General features: G+C 43.3%; 2 protein-coding genes across 4 annotated transcripts in view; one reads left to right on the forward strand and one right to left on the reverse strand.

Annotated features, from left to right (window-relative positions):
- alas2 (5'-aminolevulinate synthase 2) overlaps positions 1-6,076 on the forward strand; it is a 31,750-nt gene extending 25,674 nt beyond the window's left edge. For all 3 annotated transcript variants that reach the window (XM_003215740.4, XM_008122742.3, XM_062971186.1), the window contains 6 exons: positions 757-941; positions 1,066-1,245; positions 1,932-2,096; positions 3,212-3,480; positions 4,656-4,818; positions 5,777-6,076. In XM_003215740.4, the coding sequence (XP_003215788.3) occupies positions 757-941; positions 1,066-1,245; positions 1,932-2,096; positions 3,212-3,480; positions 4,656-4,818; positions 5,777-5,940 (1,126 nt within the window). In that variant the 3' untranslated portion in view covers positions 5,941-6,076. The remainder of the gene's footprint in view (positions 1-756; positions 942-1,065; positions 1,246-1,931; positions 2,097-3,211; positions 3,481-4,655; positions 4,819-5,776) is intronic.
- The window catches only part of apex2 (apurinic/apyrimidinic endodeoxyribonuclease 2), a 116,471-nt gene extending 94,500 nt beyond the window's left edge, over positions 1-21,971 (reverse strand). The window contains exons 1-5 of the mRNA XM_062971185.1: positions 21,780-21,971; positions 16,959-17,042; positions 16,027-16,207; positions 13,773-13,919; positions 11,976-12,045 (exon numbers count right to left, since the gene is read on the reverse strand). Coding sequence (XP_062827255.1) covers positions 11,976-12,045; positions 13,773-13,919; positions 16,027-16,207; positions 16,959-17,042; positions 21,780-21,900 — 603 coding nt within the window. The 5' untranslated portion in view covers positions 21,901-21,971. The remainder of the gene's footprint in view (positions 1-11,975; positions 12,046-13,772; positions 13,920-16,026; positions 16,208-16,958; positions 17,043-21,779) is intronic.
- Positions 21,972-22,476: the final 505 nt, after the last annotated feature.

Raw genomic sequence — 22,476 nt, forward strand, 5'->3', positions numbered from 1 at the left:
AAGTGCAGGTTATTACCTACAAAGCCCTACATGGTTTGGTCCAGCCTATCTTTGTGGCTGCATCTTGCCCTATGAACAAGCACGGGCTCGAAGATCTGCCAGGGAGACCCTCCTCTCAGCCCTGCCTCTGTTTTGGTGGGGATGAGGGAGAGGGCCTTCTCGGTGGTGGTCCCCCTGGCTTTGGAACACCCTCCTCAGGGAACTTAGGCAAGCCCCCACGTTACAGCACTTTCAGAAAGAGCTAAAAACTTGTGTTTTTTTTTCCAGCAGGCCTTTTGACAATAGTTGTCAGACTGATTGCCAATTACTTTAGCGCCTTATAACTATTCTTAAGGGGAATAAAGTCAGGATGCTAAATTGTTGTATGGACTTATTTTACGGTCTATTTAATAGAGGTTGCTTTTATTAATTTTATGTTTGGTTTTATGTAATGTGTTATTGATTTTATATGTTGCATAGCATTTTATGCAATACACAATGGTGTTCTATGGTACCATTGTGTGTTATTTTGCAACCCTGAATCCCTATGAGAGATGGTGGCAAGGTATGAATAAAATGTATTATTATTATTATTATTATTATTATTATTATTATTATTATTATTAATGCACTACCTCAAGATACTATGCATTATTAAATGGATACATCCAGGGATACAGCCAGGGATGTAGTTTTATGGTGTGCCATAAGATTTATAATATGTTAAATTAGGCCTTTCCTCTTGAATAAGAATATCATTTTCCTCTTCTAACCCAGAGAGACACTGCAGCTATATGGAGCAGGAGCAGGGGGCACCAGAAACATCTCAGGTACCAGCAAGTTCCATGTGGACCTGGAACAAGAGCTGGCAAGCTTGCACGCCAAAGACGCTGCCCTGCTCTTCTCGTCTTGCTTCGTGGCGAACGACTCCACTCTCTTCACCTTGGCCCGCATTATGCCAGGTAGCAATGCAGCCATTTACACCTAGCGGTTCAGCCTGGGAGGCAAAGTTCTCATCCTTCCCCAAAGCCAGGGAAAGAGAGCCAGCCAATACATGCTACCTGTGGGCTCCTTTCTCTCTTGCAGGATGTGAGATCTACTCAGATGCTGGAAATCACGCCTCTATGATCCAGGGGATTCGAAATAGTGGGGTTCCTAAATATGTCTTCCGTCACAATGACCCCCAACACCTGGAGGAGCTCCTGAGCAAGGCCAAACCTGACCTCCCAAAGATTGTTGCCTTTGAGACTGTGCACTCCATGGATGGTATATGCTATTCTTTCTGTCTTTCTATATTTTGTTCTTTCCACTGGACCCAACCCTATCAATGGTCTTGAGATGGCAAATGTCTAGCCTTAGGTTACATTACATTCTGAAACTACTAACCAGTATCACAAAGGATGAATTTATTTATTTATTTATTTACTATATTTCTACCCTGCCTTTTTCAACCCTTGAGGGGACTCAAGGCGGCTTACATATAGGCAATTTGATGCCTTAAAAACAGTGTAGAATTCAAGTCAATATTGAATTGGGGGGGGGGGGGGGGGGGGAGAAAGTCAAATGAAATCTTTTTGACCTGGAAAGGGCCAAGTGAGATGTACATATAGCTCAAGATAGGAACAGAAGGAATAGGAAGCAAGTGCCTTTTTCAGATTTCCACAAGAGGGGAAAACATTACAAGAAAGCTACTGCATTGTGTGCATTCCAGTTTATGGCAACAAACTTCTTTGATTTTCTTGGCAAGAGAGTGATTGGTCTAAATTCACACAGTGGGTTTCTGTAGCCCAGTGGAGATTCAAACCCTAGTTTCCCAGAATCATAGTCCAACACTCAAACCACTACACTGGACTGAAAATGTCAGCCAAAGGACAATTAACAACTCCTCCTACCTTGAATGCAGGCAAAAGACAACAGCCAGGGTCCTTCCTAACTCTTCTCTTTTGCTATAGGTGCCATCTGTCCCCTGGAGGAAATGTGTGATGTGGCGCACCGCTATGGAGCCATTACTTTTGTGGATGAGGTCCATGCTGTGGGGCTGTATGGGACCCATGGCGCCGGCATCGGAGAACGCGATGGAGTGATGGGAAAAATAGACATCATCTCTGGTACTTTGGGTGAGTCTGGGTGAAGCAAAGGCTCAAGGAAGACTGGAAATGTGGACTGCTGTTTCCATTACAAAGATTTCCCAGTGGGAAGTGTATACTAGAAAGCAGCAGAGGATGGGTTAAGATTACAGCCAATGACAGCGTGGAAGTGGGTTGTTTTTTTTTTTTTTTTTTGCTAAATTAAAACTCTTAAAATCTCTGCAAAGCATGACAATCCTCATCAGTCTAATTACAAAGGTAAAAGGTAAAGGTTTCCCCTGACGTTAAGCCCAGTCATGTCTGACTCTGGGGGTTGGTGCTCATCTCCATTTCTAAGCCGAAGAGTCGGCGTTGTCCGTAGGCACCTCCAAGGTCATGTGGCCGGCATGACTACATGGAGCGCCGTTACCTTCCTGCCGGAGCGGTACCTATTGATCTACTCACATTGGCATGTGAGGGGCCGGGCTGTGACGCAGGCTGTTAAGCAGCTGCAATAAATCACTCTGACCATGAGGTCATGAGTTCGAGGCCAGCCCGTGGAGGGGTGAGCACCCGTCAATTAAAAATAAAATATAGCCCCTGCTCATTGCTTACCTAGCAACCCGAAAGATAGTTGCATCTATCAAGTAGGAAATAAGGTACCACTTATAAAAAAAAGTGGGGAGGCAAGGTTAACTAATTTACGACCTGGAATGAGGAAGTGCCGTCAGAGTGGATGATGAAGCAGCTGCTCCCCCCTGTGGCCAGAATCGAACATCCCCTCAGGAGAAGGTTAACTTGCCTCTGCATCTGTCTGTCTCAGTCTCTGTTTGATGTGTTTATGGGCATTGAATGTTTGCCCTATGTGTGTATAATGTGATCCGCCCTGAGTCCCCTTCGGGGTGAGAAGGGCGGAATATAAATACTGTAAATAAATTTTCGAACTGCTAGGTTGGCAGGAGCTGGAGCTAACAGTGGCCGCTCCCACCGCTCCCAGGGTTTGAACCTGGGACCTTTCGGTCTCCAGCTCAGTGCTTTGATGCACTTCGCCACCGGGGCTCCTTCTAATTACAAAACCTGGGGTAAATTCATTTTTTAAAAACTGTACCAACAGTGATACAGGCCTACCTCAAACCATCACTGACAAAATGTCTTATTTCCTGCAGGAAAAGCCTTTGGCTGTGTGGGTGGGTACATTGCCAGCACTGCCTCCCTGATCGACACAGTGCGCTCCTACGCAGCTGGATTCATCTTCACCACCTCCCTGCCTCCCATGGTCCTGGCTGGAGCCTTGGAGTCTGTCCGGACCCTGAAGAGTCCTGAGGGACAGTCGCTGCGCCGTGCCCACCAGCGCAATGTCAAGCACATGCGCCAGTTGCTCATGGATGCTGGGCTGCCCGTGGTCAGCTGCCCCAGCCACATCATTCCTATAAGGGTATTGTACACAGCATTTTGGATTGCCCACACACTACCTTCCCCAAAGCATTATCCCTTCCCCTTTTTATTATTTATTACACGGAGACAGAGATTCTCCTACTTCACTGAAATGTAAGACATCACGGTGATATATTGTTACGCTGTCATTCCTCCAAACTTTAATCTGAACCCAACAAAAGAACAAGGACCATCCAGGATACAGCCCGCAGAGACACTTAATCCTTATTCAACAGCCTTGTTGCCAGTTTCCTCCAAGCCTCAGAGGAAAGGGATGGCCTTTAGAGATGAGCACAGCTGTCTGAGAGTTGTTGCTGTTTGTATCACTGTCTCCCCACCTAAAGCACAGTCACTAGATGGGTCATCCAGATGGATTACCCAAAATCAGACTAAAAGTGCGAGTGAACTTTTGCAGAGGAAATAATTGCACGACATAAGCAGGAAAGGCAATGTTAACAGATTTTTCAGGTAGAGAAAATAATTGCTTTTAAAACTCTAGTACGACATTATGCAATAAGCCACCAATGAAGGTACTATTATCTGATGCAGTTCCGCTGTATCTGCTTTGCATGATAAGGCTCTACATTTGCATGGCCTGAACAGATCCACTGATGTTAGAGAGGCTTATGGGTGTCTCTCATTCCTAAGGTGACCATAAATTAAATCCAGCTTGAATGCAAATACAATCAGCCCTCCACATTCACTGGGGTTAGGGACACAGAACTCCACAAAGAGTGAGAAAACACAAATTAAAACACTATTTTTTTATCTGAGAAGACACCTCTCTAAGAATCTCTAGATCCTCTAGTACAACTCTATAGTCTGCTGGAAACTGACCACCGAATTCACATTAGAGGAACTGCAAATGCCTAGAGAAGTATTATATGTAGTAATATCTAGTTCCTCCAGCAGATCTCTATAGTGGATGTCAAGCTGGAGGACCTAGAAATTAAATTTGTGAACAATCTTCAAAAGTCAAACCTGCAAACATTGGAGGGTTGACTGTAGTAACAATCTAACAAACCCTTTCCATGTAAATCACTCAGACTTAACAGTACTTTACTCTGGCCACATCATGCCTGAGATTGGCAGAAACGAAAAGAGGGATAAGAGTCGGAAGATACAGATCAGACCGGCCAGGTTAATTTTCTCAGCGGTTTTTCCTTGCCCTGACAGGTTGGAGATGCTGCCTTGAATACCCGCCTCTGTGACCTGCTTCTGTCCAAATACAACATTTATGTCCAGGCCATCAATTACCCGACAGTTCCTCGCGGGGAGGAACTACTGCGGCTGGCACCCTCCCCGCACCACACTCCGCCTATGATGGACTACTTTGTTGGTGAGTCACCATCATTGTGAACACAAAGCTGCTACTTCCGGTCCACCTGTTTACACTGGGGGGGGGGGGGGGGGAATCACTGTAGAAGTTATAGTGTTTTTCTATAGTAACAAATGCTCATGAGGAGAAAGTGAGATCTATGCTTTCCTCATGAGCATATACTAAAAAGGTAGTAGGAGGGGGGCAAAATCTATTGCCTTACTAACTTCATAATATCATGTGGAAAATAAGGGAGTTAAAAAGAAAAATGAATTAATGGCAAGCCCATAAATAGCCTAAAGGCACCAGATCCTGTCTGATCTTAGACACTAAGACGAGCCACCCCTGGTTAGTAGTCAGATGAGAATACCAGGTATTGTAGAAGGCTATATTTCAGAGGAGAAACCTGGTAAACCTCCTCTGAGTGTCCCCTGAAAACCCTATGAAAAATGCATGGAGTCGCCATAATTTAACATGTGACTTAAGCACAGACACACAAGTCTTCACAATGTGTCCAGGAAGACCCTGCTTATGGAGTAGGGGTAAAGGTCACACTATCATATTCAGGAGACCTACTCGAAAAGCGCAAGGAAGCACAAAGTTTCTCTGCACATCCTGCATAGTTAGTCTGGATCAATCTGCCACTTTCCAGTTGCATTACTCCACTACTATTCAATGAACCAACACATGTTTACAAGCCATTTGTTGCCATTCTACAGAGCATTTCCAGGGAAGAAAGAAAGAGGTGTAAGCCAAAGGATGCAAATATGGTTCTGGTCCTTGGCATATCATAGAATCATAGAATAGTAGAGTTGGAAAAGACCTCATGGGCCATCCAGTCCAACCCCCTGCCAAGAAGCGGAAAAATATTAGTGGAAAAATATTGTCCCCAGCCCCATCACAACAATTCTCATCCAACATGGCCAATATTGTCTGCATATCTCCTTCTGACCACTTCCTCTCTTCTATTACTCTATAGAGAAACTTTTGTCTGCCTGGCAGGAGGTGGAGTTGCCCCTGCAGGCCCCGGCATCTCCAGAGTGCAACTTCTGTCGTCGCCCGCTGCATTTTGCCCTCATGAGCGAATGGGAGCGAGATTATTTTGGAAACATGGGGCCTCGCTACGTCACAATCTCTGCCTAAGGAGTACCTTGCTACAAAAGGAAATGGTCCTGCAGAGCCTGAGCGGAAGAGAAGCAAACCTGCTCCACACTGATGCTGCCAAATTGGAAAAGAGGGAGTAATATATATGCAATAAAGTTCCACAATTGTGTCTGCATCTTTCACTGCTTCTTACTTCTTACTTTGTATAATCTCAGTGCTTAGACTGACCAGGTTCCTCCATATCAGGGGTCCTCAAACTTTTTAAGCCGAGGGCCAGTCCACAATCCTTCTGACTGTTGAGGGGCCGGATTATCATTTGAAAAAAAATACAAACAAATTCCGATGCACACTGCATATGTCTTATTTGTAGTGCAAAAACAACAACAACAAGAACAAGAACAATGAAAGAACAATACAATATTTAAAAATAAAAACAATTTTAACCAACATACATTTAGCAGGATTTCAATGGGAAGTGTGGTCCTGCTTCTGGCCAATGAGATAGTCAAGTTAATTAGGGTTGTTGTTGTTGTTGTTGTGTGCCTTCAAGTCATTTCAGACTTTGGGTGAGCCTAAGTCTAAAATTTATTTATTATTTATTTACTGCATTTATTTACTACATTTGTATCACACCCTTCTCACCCCAAAGGGGACTCAGAGTGGCTTACAAATTATATGTACATACAATATATTATATTATTAGCATAGCACAATATTAGCATTATATATTACTATATTGAACTATACCACTATACTGTATTATTATTTGTAATATTATATGTAATATAGAATATATAATCAATATTATTATATGGTATTATTATTAGTGTTATATTGTATTACATTATAATATTATTATCAATATTATATGTATATACAATATATTATATTATAAAACTGAGGGCGGGGGCCAGGTAAATGACCTCGGAGGGCCGTATCCGGCCCCCGGGCCTTAGTTTGGGGACCCCTGCTCCATATGATTACCACTTCCAAACTCCTATTAAGTTATAGTACACAAGCAAACATATTGGTGCCACAGTGGCTAACTATTAAGAAATACACTCACAAACAAACCAGACAGAGCCACAAACAAACTGGATAGAGGTAAAAAAGCACCAGGAACTGGAAGCTGAAATGGAAGGATAACTGCAATCAATCTAATACAGTATGACTCCATATCTGCAGAAGTTACATTCTTGGACGTACAATGCATAAAGTGACGCATACTGAAACAAGCTTCTGGTAGAAGCATATCATAGACTCACATTGAAAGAGCTAGAGAGAATACCTCTGTAGCATTTCTACATTCTCCCTTCTCCAGCTCTGAGGGCCTACCTCACAATGCCTCCATGGCGACATGGCTCTCTTTGTGGCTATTTTCTTTCCTTCCTCCATTTTCCTCACACACATCATCTTTCTTTCTCAGTGACATCACAGAGGTTCAGTTCACCTAGCAACAGCCTTTGTGGTACAGACATACAGTAGTGTCTCGCTTATCCAACCTTCGCTTATCCAACATTCTGGATTATCCAACACAGTCTGCCTTTTAGTAGTCAGTGTTTTCAATACATTATGATGTTTTGGTGCTAAATTTGTAAATACAGTAATTACTATATAATGTTACCATGTATTGAACTGCTTTTTCTGTCAATTTGTTGTATAACATGATGTTTTGGTGCTTAATTTGTAAAATCATAACATAATTTGATGTTTAATAGGCATTTCCTTAATCCCTCTTTATTATCTACATTTTCGCTTATCCAACGTTCTCCCGGTCCATTTATGTCGGATAATTGAGACTCTACTGTACTTTGGCTTTTATATATACAGATGGGTGGATGTAGGTAATCACAGGTACCAATCCCACAGATATGGGGTTGTGCTGTATTTCTACCCAAGTGCCAAAACTAAGCTCATACTACTGTCACCCTTTGATACACTTCTGGTTTAAAGCTAAGCTTTCTTCTTTTAAGCACTATAACTCAGAAGAGAACAGGGAAACAGAAGAGAACAGGGAGGGAAATTATGGCTGTTAAGTAACTGAGTCAGAAACCTTTGCTGTTCTATTCCAATTTACCAATAAGTCCCCCCAGGAATACAGTCTGTCAATTCCTGAGCAAGAGCACTAAAATAAAGTACTTTGCTACTACAAATAATAAAACTACAGCACCCCTAGCAGATGATTTTGAACTATCCAGCGTTCTACATTTTTGGAATCCCTTCTACTACCCAGCAGGAATCAACACTCTTCCCATTCATTTCCTACATAGAAGTGCAAAATGCCCCCTTTTGCTCAAGAACACATGTGGACACATGCAGAAGCTAGTGGTGTCTATTTGCAAAAGTTAAACTAGGTCTCTGTCGGCCACTGGAGAAGAAGCAATAAAAAAGGAATTGTTCCCAGAATCAAAGCAATTTGGGTTTCATGGATCTCCCAGCCAGCCTCACCCATTCGACTCACGGCAACATAATTTCTCCTCCCCCAAAGAAGACACTATGGGGTCTTTTTAAATGCAATCATCTTTATTTTATCAAAAGTTTTAAAAATGTTTCTTTTTAGTCTGTCCCCAAAGAACAAGAAGTCATTTCCCAGCAATGACATATTAGGAGTTAATCACTTCAGGAAACAGAAATTTGCACCACTATTGCAAGGCACCTATTTTAAATGACACATTGAAGTGGCCCCAACCCAAGTGAGACCCTGGAGCAGGCTTTACTACCTGGCATTACGACTGAGCTTAACCAGGGTTAGGACCTTTCTTTCTTCTGAAATGGATCAATCATGATCCTACCTATTAAAGATCAATTCCATTCCAGAGTCACCAAAGACTCAGCACCTAGGAGTGTAAAGTCACTTTAAAGATTGTCCCGACTGGCCCACAAAAAGAAGTCACAGCGAGCACGGGGATCAGAGGACTTCCCCAGAGGCCGGGCGCAGACATAAAAACGCCGCCCACAGTTTGCCCCTGGCTTCTTCACCGTTCGGAGGACACAGGGCTCCCCATGGGCTTTGCAGAGTGGTGGGCGAGCAGGGCCTGGCAGCAGGGACTTCCACAAGGCAGCACTCTGAGTAGGCTTCAAGGTAACTCCATCTTTCCGACAATCCACAGTTCTCTCATTGGCCACTCCTATGGAGGACTTCTCTCTCACAATCTCAACAGGTGCCTGGGTTTCACTGGCAACTTCCTCACCTCCATGTCCATCAACTCTAGCAGTCTCACCAGGAGGTTCTTTCCCAGAATCCTCGGTTGCTCTCCATCCCATGTATGTGTCTGACTGGCACCCAGCACTGTCAGTCCCCTCAGTTCTGTTCCCACCTTTGAAAAAATGACGCAAATCAACTTGCCCCTTCTGTGACAGGATGGTCCGACTCTTTTTGGAGACTACCGTAGCTGCACCTGTCTCCACCCAATCTGGCTTCTGCCTCTTCTCCAGTAGGCCGTTCCGTTCCACTTTCACTAGGAAACGGCTGAGCTTCTGCTGGGTGCCAGCAAACTCAGGCAGGAAGCGGGTGCAGAGGGGTGGGCAGCGGGGAGCGCCCAGGCAGACACTTTTCAGCACAGCCTGCACTGGACAGTGGTCAGAGCCGAACACTTCTGGCCTCAGCTGGGCTTCTTTTAGCTCTGACAGCACCAGGGCCCGATCGGCCAGGATGTAGTCAATGCGAGTCCCGTAATTGAGGTGGCGAGACCCTGTCATATTGCACCAGCAGGTATAGGCCTCCTTCTGTGTAGGGTGGAGAAAGCGGAAGGTATCCACAAAGAGTTCTCCATGTGGGGATTCTTTCCCTGGCTCCCACAGGAAACCATCTAACCAGTTACGCCCAGGATGCTCTTGAAAGGACTCCTGCAGAAGATGATGGAAATCTTAAGTAGATGATATCAAACCCAACAATATGCTTTCAAATGCTTGAGGGGCAGCTTTAGTCTGTCAGAGATTTTGTGCTTTTACTCCCGAATGCATCAGCCAACACAGCCAAGAGCCAATGGGAGTTCTGCTCCAAAGCACCTGGAGGCCCAAAGGTTTCCCATCCTAAACCAGCTATACCCCTTACAACAACTCTACAAGACAACAAATACAGCCATCTCTCCTCATTCACTGAGGTTGAGGCATGGGATCCCTACAAAAACCAGAAATACTATAAATTTAAAAAAACACTATCATTTAAACATGAGAGAACACTCTTTAAGAATATTCCACTCCTCCAGCACAGCGTTTGCCAGATGCTGACTGCAGAGTTGCACTGGAGGGCCTAAAGATGCCCAGGAAAAACATTTTTAATTAAATCTGCAAATAATCAAATCCACAGAAGTCAAACCTACAAGAAGAGGAACAACTGTATTATTACACCAATCTTTTCCTCAATTTACACTGTCTAACTGGACTTCCTTCTGCATGAAATCTGGATGGGTCCTGACATGCATTTAACAATGCTTGTAATCATCATCATCATCATCATCATCATCATCATCATCATCATCATCATCATCATCATCTTTATTTATAAGCTGCCCTATCTCTCCAAAGGGACTCAGAGTGGTTTCCAACATATGGCAACCATTCAATGCCCAAAGAAAAACCATACAGTTTACATCAAGACAAAGCACATTAGACAATATAACCTAACTGTAACATAATGAACAAAATGACAACAAATAAAGACTAAAAAAAAGAAACAAGAAATGAAAATAAAATAAAAATCATAAAATACAAAACCCCTGATAAAACACAAAAATATTATATATATATATACACACACACACACACACACACACACACACCTATCCCTGAGTACATCGAAACTCCATCAGGAAGTTTACTTTCCAAATAAGGAATTATGGGGGATGTCACATTCTGTCACCAGACTGGAAATGTTTATCATGTGCTGCTAGAGTTATGGAGTATGTGTAGGAACACACAGCTAGAAGCTATCAAAGTTGTTACTGTGAGAGAATTAGTATGACTGGCAGGAGGGATAACTTCTCAGAAAGTCAATGTGTTCATTCCTTGAGTGGGTGCATAAAGACTGAATTACCAGCCTATAAAGGTACTGTGGAACTACTAAGTCAACAATTCTCACAACTGCGTTTTACTCTACTTTCTGAATAAAACTTCTCAACTTCTGAGAATATCTGTTGTCTGAACTACAACTAGCCTGTACATAACAGAAGCTTTCCACACAGCTGCTACCTATACATGAGGTAGACTTTCCTTGGAAAGGCCAACTTTCCAGCTTGGTCTTTCTGGTTTCTATTGTGCCTCTACTACTGGGACTGGGTGTATGGTGGTACCTGTCTAATTGACCCAAATTGATTTATTTTTTTAAAATTTTTATTAAGTTTTCAAAAAGATACAACTTAAAAAACCCCAGTTAAAATAAAATAGACACTAAAATAAATCCTCTCTCCCCACAACCTTCTCCTTCTTTGTAGCCCCATTCTTAAAAAAAATAATACCAGGAATACACGTGACTTCTCCCCTCCTCCCGCCCCCTCAAGCCAAGGCATTCTATCAAAATATTATAATATACTTCTATTCTAATTGCTTTGGCTTCTGCTAAATATCTCACCTACGCTCAAAGAAATAATCTTAGTACTAACAGTTTGAACTTTTTGATTGCAGTTCTATTCTTGTGATTAGAGCTTTGTATATTTTATCTCAAAATTCCCCCATTTTTTTTCCTTTTAATCAAAATTAATCCTACTATATTTCAACAATCTTCTATATGTGATATTATTATAGTTTCCTTTTATTCTTGCTATCCCTGTTTCCTCAATCTACCCTCCTTCCTAAAAAGTAAAGTTATTATGTTTTAATCCTTCCAGAGTTTTCCGATTTCAATCCATTTTCAAATTTTCTTGTATAAGAGGCCATCTTTGAATTAGTTATTTGTTCATTTGACCCACATTTACTAAATCCCTTGCTAATTTCACAATTCTCATCCACATCTATGTCCACAGCAACAGCATTAAGACTTCGTTAAGTTTTGTCCTTACTGCCTCAAGAGAGGAAGATGAACATAACAGCACTTCCAAGACAGAATGAAGAAGTCTACACAAAAAGAATTTGCTCACCAAATCTCCAGGGTCACAGTGATCAATGGGCTTGTGTGCAGTGTTGATGTCTCCCATAATGACAACATGTCTAAAACAAACGAAGTGGCGTGTCAGTACTGAAATGACAGTCTCGAGGCCAAAAATGACAACCTCATCCCCCTTCACTATTGCTTAACACCATGGTATATATTAGGGGTTCCCAAACTAAGACCCCTGGGCCAGATGCAGCCCTCCAAGGTTATTTACCTGGCCCTCGCCCTAAACTTTAGATTTAAAGTTAAAGGTAAAGGTTTTCCCCTGACGTTAAGTCCACTCATGTCCAATTCTGGGGGTTGGTGCTCATCTCCATTTCTAAGCCGAAGAGCTGGCGTTGTCCAGAGACGCCTCCAAGGTCATGTGGCCAGCATGACTGCATGGAGCACCGTTACCATCCCGCCAGAGCAGTACCTATTGATCTATTCACATTTGCATGTTTTCAAATTGCTAGGCTGGCAGAAGCTGGGGCTAACAGCAGGAGCTCACCCCTGCTCCCCGGATTTGAACTGTCGACCTTTCGTTCAGCAAGTTCAGCAGCTCAGTGGTTTAACCCGCTGTGTCACCAGCGGCTCCTAAACTTTAGACTTATGGTCGGCGTAAGTCTAAAACAATTTGAAGGCACGCAACAACAACAGTTCTCATTAATTTGATTCTCTCATTGGCCAGAAGCAAGCAAAATGTGGGTTAGTTTGTGTTGGTTAAAATAGTTCATTTTAAATACTGTATTGTTTTAACTTTTCTTTTCTTTGCACTACAAATAAAGTATGTGCAGTGTGCATAGGAATTTGTTCATGTTTTTTCAGACTATAGTCTGCCCCCCTGGTATAAATAGAAAGCAACTCCTAGCATCTAATCAGTAGAAGTAAAAAGAGTAATCATGAAAAAAGTGGCCTTTGCTGGAGCAGAAGTGGGAAACATTACCTTCGAGATATTGCCAAAACTACTTTCCCCATGATCCTTCAGCTATGGCACTGCTGGAAGGGAACTGAAGCCCAACAACAATGGAAGGGACAGGTTCTCCAGCCCAGGTCTAGAGCAGAGAGGTTAAACCTTTGAACTTCAAAGTACTTTGGACTACAATTCCCACAAACCTATGCTGGATGCGGCATCTGGGAACTATGGGTCAGGATATCTTAAGGAACAAAAGTTCCTGAAAGAAACAGAAAATGCAGTCTTCAAACAAGTCACATCACTGCACTCTGTAGCATACGGCAATGCAAAGCATTTTCCCCAAGCTTCCAAGAAATGTCATCCTGAAGTATCTCCTACTTACATCCTTTTTGCTGTGGAATGAACCTGGAAGCCTCTGCAGGCCAAGCAAGTGTTCTGCTACTGAGCTACAACCTCATTGCAAAAGCATGGTAGCCATATTCATCCTCTCTGAGTCAAAGCACCACTATGCAGAATTAGAAGGGCATTTTCTGAGGCAGATCTGTGGCCAAGACACTCACATCATACCAAGATTGGAGACCAAATAATGCCTACACTTTGGATTAAAAAACTGATTTTCTAATTAAATTCCAGCATTTAGAGAATGGATGTTGATGAAGAAACTAACCCCTGCCTATGATCGGACTGAATATAATGCAACACAAGTGAGATCACATTTCAATGTCAACAAAAACCCAAACTCCTTTCCCAAATTACTTATTCCTAGCCTGTCTCTTAGTTAAAGTGTTTATACAATACTGCCCTAAGGCATAAGCTGAACTACGGACCATCACAGTTAAGTTTTTATGGTATGTTGCTATGCAAACACGTGCATGAAACACTACTTACCCTCCAGCTCTAAGAAGAGCCTCAGCCCTGGCTTGAAGGAGGTGGTAGAAACGCAGCTTAAATTCTCCTCGTTCTGGCTTTTCAGGGTCAGCCCGCGGGCAGTATACATTGACGACTGTCAGGGTGGTTTCCTGCTGTTCTGAAGTGCTGCATCAAAAAAGGCAAGGACAATACAGTCCAATAAGGCGCTGGGTGCTCAGACTCAAGCTCTTTCCATGCCAGGACTTAGCAGGTTTCTGGGCATCCATTATATTATGGAAATCCACAGTCCCCTTTGCCCTTAGATAGGCTTATACTCAGAGGACTCTCCGGATTGTACTCCAAGCCTCTGCACATTATCCTGTCAATAAGATCCACTGGGCACTGTGGGAACAATTTAGCAATAAAAATTTCCCATCAGCCTGTCAGTCCTTCCACACAGCCATATAACCCAGAATATCAAGGTGGAAAATCCTACAATATCTGCTTTGAACTGGGCTATCTGAGTCCACACTGCCACATATTCCAGTTCAAAGCAGATAATGTGGAATTTTATTTAGCTGTGTGGGGGGGCCCTTCTCTCAAACACAGCAGCAAAAATCAACCTTCAAGTTTATTTATTTATTTATTGCAAGCATTTATATCCTGCCCTTCTAACCCCCGAGGTGTGACTCAGGGCAGCCTTACAATTAACAATCATTAGATGATATACAACAACTATAAAACATAGCATATAAAAACAATTACAATGAAAACAATAACATTAATTAAAACATCCATATAAATATACATTCAGAGGCGCATTACAAAGTCATAATCCGGTCTGTCCATTATTCGTCATAATCAGTTTTACAGTTAGTGCTACATCTATTGCTCAAAGGCCTGGTCCCATAACCAAGTTTTAAGTTTTTAAAGAAAGGACAAGAGCGAGGGAGCCTGCCTGATCTCATTAGGGAGGGAGTTCCATAGACGAAGGGCCACCACCGAGAAGGCCCTATCTCTCGTCCCCACCAGTCACGCTTGTGGGGGTGCTGGGATCGAGAGCAGGGCCTCCCCGGAGGATCTTAAACTGCGAGGTGGGTCATAGAGGGACAAGTAAGCTGGGCAGGAACTGTTTAGAGTTTTATAGGCTAAAGGCAGCACTTTGAACAGGGGGGTGGTATGCTCCCTGTGCGCTGCTCGTTAGCAAACTGGTTGCCGCCTTTGGACTAATTGGAGCTTCTTAACAGTCTTCAAAGACAGCCCCACGTAGAGTGCATTGCAGTAGTCAGCAGTTGTTTCCTGTGCTGACTGGATAAGAATTCTAATTCTGTTGTGTCTTATCCTTTACTGATTCATAGAATCATACAGTTGGAAGAGACTACATGGGCCATCCAGTCCAACCCCTTGCCATGAAGGAAAACCACAATCAAAACACCCCAGACAGATGGCCATCTGCCTCTGTTTAAAAGCCTCCCAAGAGGGACCTCCACCAGACTCCGAAGTAGTGAGTTCCATTGCTGAACAGCTCTTACAGTCAAAGAGCTCTTCCTAATGTTCAAGCAGAATCTCAACCTCACGTGCCCCATAATGGTTTAAAGCTATGATTACGTTTCAAAACACCTCCAACAGATGGTCATCTGCCTCTGTTTACAAGCTTCCAAAGAGGGACCTCCACCAGACTCCGAAGCAGTGAGTTCCACTGCTGAACAGCTCTTACAGTCAGAGAGTTCTTCCTAATGTTCAAGCGGAATCTCAACCTCACGTGCCCCATAATGGTTTAAAGCTATGATTACGTTTCACAATGAAGGATGTTACAGTATTTGAAAACATACTAAGTTGCTCGAAAAGCAATGCAACGTGCGTTGTTTACTGCAAGGAACTTTGCCATGGAGTTCTGTGGAATGCAGTATAGAGTGCAAAGATGCTACATACTGAAATTGAACAGTGACTTATTAAGAACTGGCACAATACACCAGTATTGTGTGTATTTGTGTGTGAAAGCGAAAATGAGTGTGTGAGAGAAAAGCACTTTCTTATACTGTCTTTGCAGCATTTTTAAACCAGTGATTGGAAAGATAAGGTTCCCAATAGGCATACAAGTTCTATTTATTTGATACCACAGGTCTGCCATATTTTTGTTTTTGGTGCTCCCAACCGCAGAGTTGTTTGAAAGAAAATATTCTTGCTCTCTTACCAGGAAAGGGACTGCCATGACACTCACAATCATGACAAGGCTAGCAACAGGTCCTCCCTTTCCCTTCCCTTCCCTTCCCAGTTTTGGCTCTCTCCTTACCAAATGCGATGGCGGGTGATCACAGCCCGGCCCTCGCTGTCCAGTGCCTGCAGCTCTTCGGTGGTAAAGTCCCCTGGGGCTCCATAGCATCCAATGGCACCCTCATGCTTGGTCCAAAGCCCAGAGAGGCCCTCCTCAGCCGCCTCTGGGGTAGCAGTGGCCTTACAGAAGGTTGCAACACCTGGGAGAAAAATGGATTCAAGGAAGGTTAAGAGAGGACACAATAACCATGTTTAAATATTTGAAGCGATGTCACATTGAGGAAAAGCTTGTTTTCCGCTGCTCTGGAGATTAGGACACAACGGAGTAATGGATTCAAATTGCAAGAAAAAAGATTCCACTGAAACATTCTTCCTGATGGTAAGAGCTGTTCAGCAGTGGAATATGCTGTCTTACAGTATGGTGGAGCTTCCTTCTTAGGCGGTTTCTAAATAGGGGCTATATGGCCATCTGCCGGGAGTGCTTTGACTGTGCTCCTACATGGCACAAAGGGGTTGAACTGGATGTTCTTTGGAGTATGTTCCTACTCTAGGATTCAAATATGGTTGTCCTTGGTTCTGGAAAAGTGGTTGTGCCATCAATTCACTTTCTGGAAATGAGAACGGTGCTGCCTAGCTGGCATTTGGACTGGATGTGGCAGCCTTACATAGCATCTACAAGCAAGAGAGTATAAGAGCAGTGGTTCTCAACCTGTGAGTCCCCAGGTGTTTTGGCCTACAACTCCCAGAAATCCCAGCCTGTTTACCAGCTGTTAGGATTTCTGAGAGTTGAAGGCCAAAACATCTGGGGACCCACAGGTTGACAAACACTGTGTTAGAGGGTTTGCAAATGAGCCTACAGATAGAGCCACTGTTCAAGTCACATCAGAAACTCTGGCAATCCAGGAGAGGAGTAAAGCTTGTCATTTCCCCTTCCTTAGTGCCCCCGGTCACCTGAGTAGCCACTGCGAGTACGGCTGAAGCTAAAATACGCATTGTAGCCCTCTACTACAGCCAGCGGCTCTTCAAGCAGGTCTCCTGAAAACAAAACAAAAAAAGAAATGTGGACATAAAGTCAAGGAAAAAGCATTGATTTCACACATTTTGGAGTTCACTTTCTGACATGTAAAAGAATCTCAGGATGCAGAATTAATGCATGTTGACACAATTTTGACTGCCATGGTTCAATGCTATGGAACTTTATGAGTGGTAATTTTGCAAGGTCTTTTACCTTCTCTGCCACAGAGGGCTCACCAAACTACAGCTCCCAAAGTTAGATAGCATTGATCCAGGGCAGTTAAAGCAGTGTCAAACTGCATGAATTCTACAGTGTAGATGCGCCCCCAGCCTGTCTTCAGAGTTTATTTTCAAAGGATCTCAAGTACCAAAAGTAAAAAAATATATATATTGCTCTGTCGTTTTGACCAAAACCCTAGGAATCACAGACTGACCTAGAGCTGTCTTTTAAGTGCTGGATTGCAGGTTCCAGCAGCACTCATCAACATGGCTAATAGTGAGGAATGCTGTGAGTTGCAGTGTACAGTAACAATTCATATATTGTAATCATGTCCTGCTTCAGGAGCTTCAACTATCAGCCCATGTGGGGACAGAATTTGGGACTAGTTGGGCACTGACTCTGATCGATGAGTCTTGACCTATGATCCCTAAACTGGTGCTGGTCCCTGAGCCATTGGCAGCCTCCAGGAAAAACAGAATTATATTATATTTACTGTGGTGCCAGACACATTGGAAAACAATCATTTGTCTTACACATCAGAAATGCACTGCAGCCTCCATCACTCTTGAAGATGCTGATGGGAGCTGGAGTCCAAGAATATCTGAAGAACCGTATGTTCCTAAATAACAGTATTTGCCTTTGTTGTTACATGCACTCAAGTCATTTCTGATTTATGCTCATTCTATTACAGGCTTTTCATAGCAAAAATTGTGGGGTGCGGTGCCATTGCGTTTATGAGACAACTGCTGGTTAATTTAGACTTGCTTTTCACCCAATGGAGGCTAGTGGTTTGAGTAATGGTCTATGTCTTTTGGATTAGTGGTTCCCAACTTTTATTATTTATTTACAGCATTTATATTCCGCCCTTCTCACCCCGAAGGGGACTCACAGCTGAGATTTCTAGGAGTTGAAGGCCAAAACACCTTGGGCCCTTCCACACAGCCATATAACCCAGAATATCAAGTGAGACAATCCCAAAACATCTGCTTTGAACTGGGTTATCTTAGTCCACACTGCTATATATTCCAGTTCGAAGCAGATAATATGGGATTTTATTCAACTGTGTGGAAGGGGCCCTAGAGGACCAAAAGTTGGGAACCACTGTTCCAGATACACACCGGGAGACCTTGGGCAAGTGCTAGACCCAGGCTGGATCTACACTGGCATATTATCCGGTTTCTGAATCCAGATTATCTGCTTTGAACTGGATTTTATGAGTTTTTGATTTGGTGAGTGTACACTGCCACATAATCAAGTTCAAAGCAAATAATCTGGATTCAGAAACTGAATTATACGGCAGTGTAGATGAGGGCTCCACACAAAAACCTATGATACGTTTGCCTTAGGATCACCACGGCCCCTTCCACACAGCGGTATAAAATCCACATTAAACTGAATTATATGGCAGTGTGGACTCAGATAACCTAGTTCAAAGCAGATATTGTAGGATTTTCTGCCTTGATATTCTCAGTTATGGCTGTGCGGAAGGGCCCAGAAACTGTCTTGACACAAAACAATTCACTCAATGCCTCCATAATTTTTGGTCAGCTACACTAACACATCGGCTTCATTTTAAACTATCAGAGCTAGCAAACAATATACTTAGGTGTTGTGTCCTCTGAAGTTGCCAGCCACAGATGCAAGCGAAACATCAAGAAAAATGCTGCTAGAACATGGCCATGCAGTCCAGAAACCACACAACACCCCACTGATTCCAGCTGTGAAAGCCTTCAATAATACAATATATACTTAGGCCCCTTTCTGCACAGCTGTATAAAATCCCACATTATCTGCTTTGAACTGGGTTATATGGAAGTTTAAAGCAGATATTGTAGATTATCTGCCTTGATATTCTGAATTATATGACTGTATGGAAGGGCTCATAGTGGTAGTTGTGTGCTTTTGAGCAATCTAAGGCCCCTTCTACACTGTCACATTATCTGCTTTGAACTGCCTTATCCGAGCCTAAACTGCCAGCTAATCCAGTTCAAAGCAGATAATCTGGATTTTATGCAGCTGTGTAGAAGGGGCCTCAGACTCATGGAAAACCTATCAATGGGTTTACTGCGGGCTCTTCTACACAGCCCTATATCCCAGAATACCAAGACAGAAAATGCCACAATATCTGCTTTAAACTGCCATATATTCCAGTTCAATTGTGGGATTTTATTCAGCTGTGTGGAGGGGGCCTGAGGCTTTGGCTGGATCTACACTGCCATATAATACAGTTTGAACTGCATTACGCGGGTCTGCACTGACCATAAAATGGAATTCAAACTAGAGTGTGGATCCAGCCCCTAGAGCATGTGTGACATGCTCTAGGGCCCCCTCCACACAGCCATATAACCCAGAATATCAGAGCAGAAAATCCCACACTATCTGCCTTGAACTGGGTTATCTGAGTCGACACTGCCATATATTCCTGTTCAAAGCAGATAATGTGGGATTTTATTCAGATGTGTGGAAGGGGCCTAGGTCACCAACCCTGATACTACTTGATACATACATCTTACAATTGAGGCTGGTTTTGCATTGCTATATAAAATCCAGATGAACTGCTCTGAACTGGATTATATGGCAGTGTAGATTCATATAATCAAAAGCAAATCCAGTAGTGTGGATTATTTGCTTTGATAATTTACATCAGGCGTCCCCAAACTAAGGCCCGGGGGCTGGATGCGGCCCATCGAAGCTATTTATCCGGCCCCCACGGCACAAGGGCAGAAGGGGGTTATTATTATTATTATTAACCTTGAGGCTGGGTGGCCATCTGTCAGGGGTGCTTTGCTTGTGCTTTCGGTGCACAAAAGTAGAAGGGGGTTGGACTAAATGGCCCAAGGGGTCTCTTCCAACCCTCTTTATTATTATTATATTATTATTATTATTATTAACATTGAGGCTGGGTGGCCATCTGTCAGGGGTGCTTTGCTTGTGCTTTTGGTGCACAAAAGCAGAAGGGGGTTGGACTAAATGGCCCAAGGGGTCTCTTCTAACCCTCATTATTATTATTATTATTATTATTATTATTATTATTATTATTATTAACATTGGGGCTGGGTGACCATCTGTCAGGGGTGCTTTGCTTGTGCTTTCAGTGCACAAAAGTAGAAGGGGATTGGACTAAATGGCCCAAGGGGTCTCTTCCAACCCTCTTTATTATTTATTATTATTATTATTATTATTATTATTAACATTGAAGCTGGGTGGCCATCTGTCAGGTGTGCTTTGCTTGTGCTTTTGGTGCACAAAAGCAGAAGGGGGTTGGACTAAATAGCCCAAGGGGTCTCTTCCAACTCTCTTTATTATTATTATTATTATTATTAACATTGAGGCTGGGTGACCATCTGTCGGGGGTGCTTTGCTTGTGCTTTTGGTGCACAAAAGCAGAAGGGGGTTGGACTAAATGGCCCAAGGGGTCTCTTCCAACCCTCTTTATTATTATTATTATTATTAACATTGAAGCTGGGTGGCCATCTGTCGGGGTGCTTTGCTTGTGCTTTCAGTGCACAAAAGCAGAAGGGGGTTGGACTAAATGGCCCAAGGGGTCTCTTCCAACCCTCTTTATTATTATTATTATTAACATTGAAGCTGAGTGGCCATCTGTCAGGGGTGCTTTGCTTGTGCTTTCGGTGCACAAAAGCAGAAGGGGGTTGGACTAAATGGCCCAAGAGGTCCCTTCCAGCCCTCTTTATTATTATTATTATTAACATTGAGGCTGGGTGGCCATCTGTCAGGGGTGCTTTGCTTGTGCTTTCGGTGCACAAAAGCAGAAGGGGGTTGGACTAAATGGCCCAAGAGGTCCCTTCCAGCCCTCTTTATTATTATTATTATTAACATTGAGGCTGGGTGGCCATTTGTCGGGGGTGCTTTGCTTGTGCTTTCGGTGCACAAAAGCAGAAGTGGGTTGGACTAAATGGCCCAAGGGGTCTCTTCTAACCCTCATTATTATTATTATTATTATTAACATTGAGGCTGGGTGACCATCTGTCAGGGGTGCTTTGCTTGTGCTTTCAGTGCACAAAAGTAGAAGGGGATTGGACTAAATGGCCCAAAGGGTCTCTTCCAACGCTCTTTTTTGTTATTGTTGTTGTTGTTTTGTTGTTATCATCATTATTATTATTATTATTATTATTATTATTATTATTATTATTATTACTATAGCCTGGCCATCCAACGGTCCGAAGGATTGTGAACTGGCCCCGTTTAAAAAGTTTGGGGACCCCTAATCTGAATTATATGGCAGTGTAGCTCCATCCTAGGTGGAAAGTAGCGACCAGGCATTTTGTGGTTTTTTTTTTTTGTTTTCCTGCTTTTTTCCTTCTGCTACAATGTTTAATCTGGGAATTGTTTGTTTGTTATTTTGCAATCAAGAATATGCACTTTTGCTCACATATCAACGCTAGTCTTCCAAAAGGGTGTGTGCGATATATATATTACTTGCAGACCTCACAACCTCTAAGGACGCCTGCCATAGATGTGGGCGAAACGTCAGGAGAGAATATATATATGAGCAAAACCGTCAGGAGTCCCTGACTCACGTGTAATCTTGGTCTCCTGCAGGCAGATGACGTCAGCCCCCAAGGCGTCCAGGAGCGGCTTCAGCCCCGCGGCCCCGGCCCCCGCCCGCAGCCCGTTCACGTTCCAACTGAGCAGCCGCATCGCGGGCTAGGCGAGCTCAGGCCGGCCCTGACGTCACTTCCGCCCCCTCCGAACGCGCCAAGGAGACAGAGAACACGCCCAGGAGCCCCCACTTCCGGTTTGGAGTGGAATCCGTCCTATCACTGTGGACCATGCCAGACGACACACAGAGAAGCCATTGAAATCCACAAGCATGTGAACAGCAGTTATTGTGAGTTACCTGCCTTGACATTCTGGGTTATATGGCTGTGTGAAAGAGCCCCATAAACTAGAGGCCCCTTCCACACCACTGAATAAAATCTCTCATTTCCTGCTTTGAACTGGAATGTATGGCAATTTCAACAGAAAGGTGGAAACCATGAACTAAAATCAGGACAGTAAATAAAGAACAGCACTCTGAAAACAGGGGAATTCCAGACATGAATCAATCAGAGTCAGCTAACACCTCCCAACAAAGGATTCAAAGCAGCCAGGCTTTGAAGCTGCAAGGCTATTCAATGCTAATCAAGGTGATTAATTGCAACAGTCCACACTTGCCTCAAACAGACAAGAGTTCTGTCTCCCACCCTGAACATCATTCCACAGATATATAAACCA

This window comes from Anolis carolinensis, chromosome 2 (assembly GCF_035594765.1).
Source record: "Anolis carolinensis isolate JA03-04 chromosome 2, rAnoCar3.1.pri, whole genome shotgun sequence".
In the NCBI taxonomy this organism is placed as follows: Eukaryota; Metazoa; Chordata; class Lepidosauria; order Squamata; family Dactyloidae; genus Anolis; species Anolis carolinensis.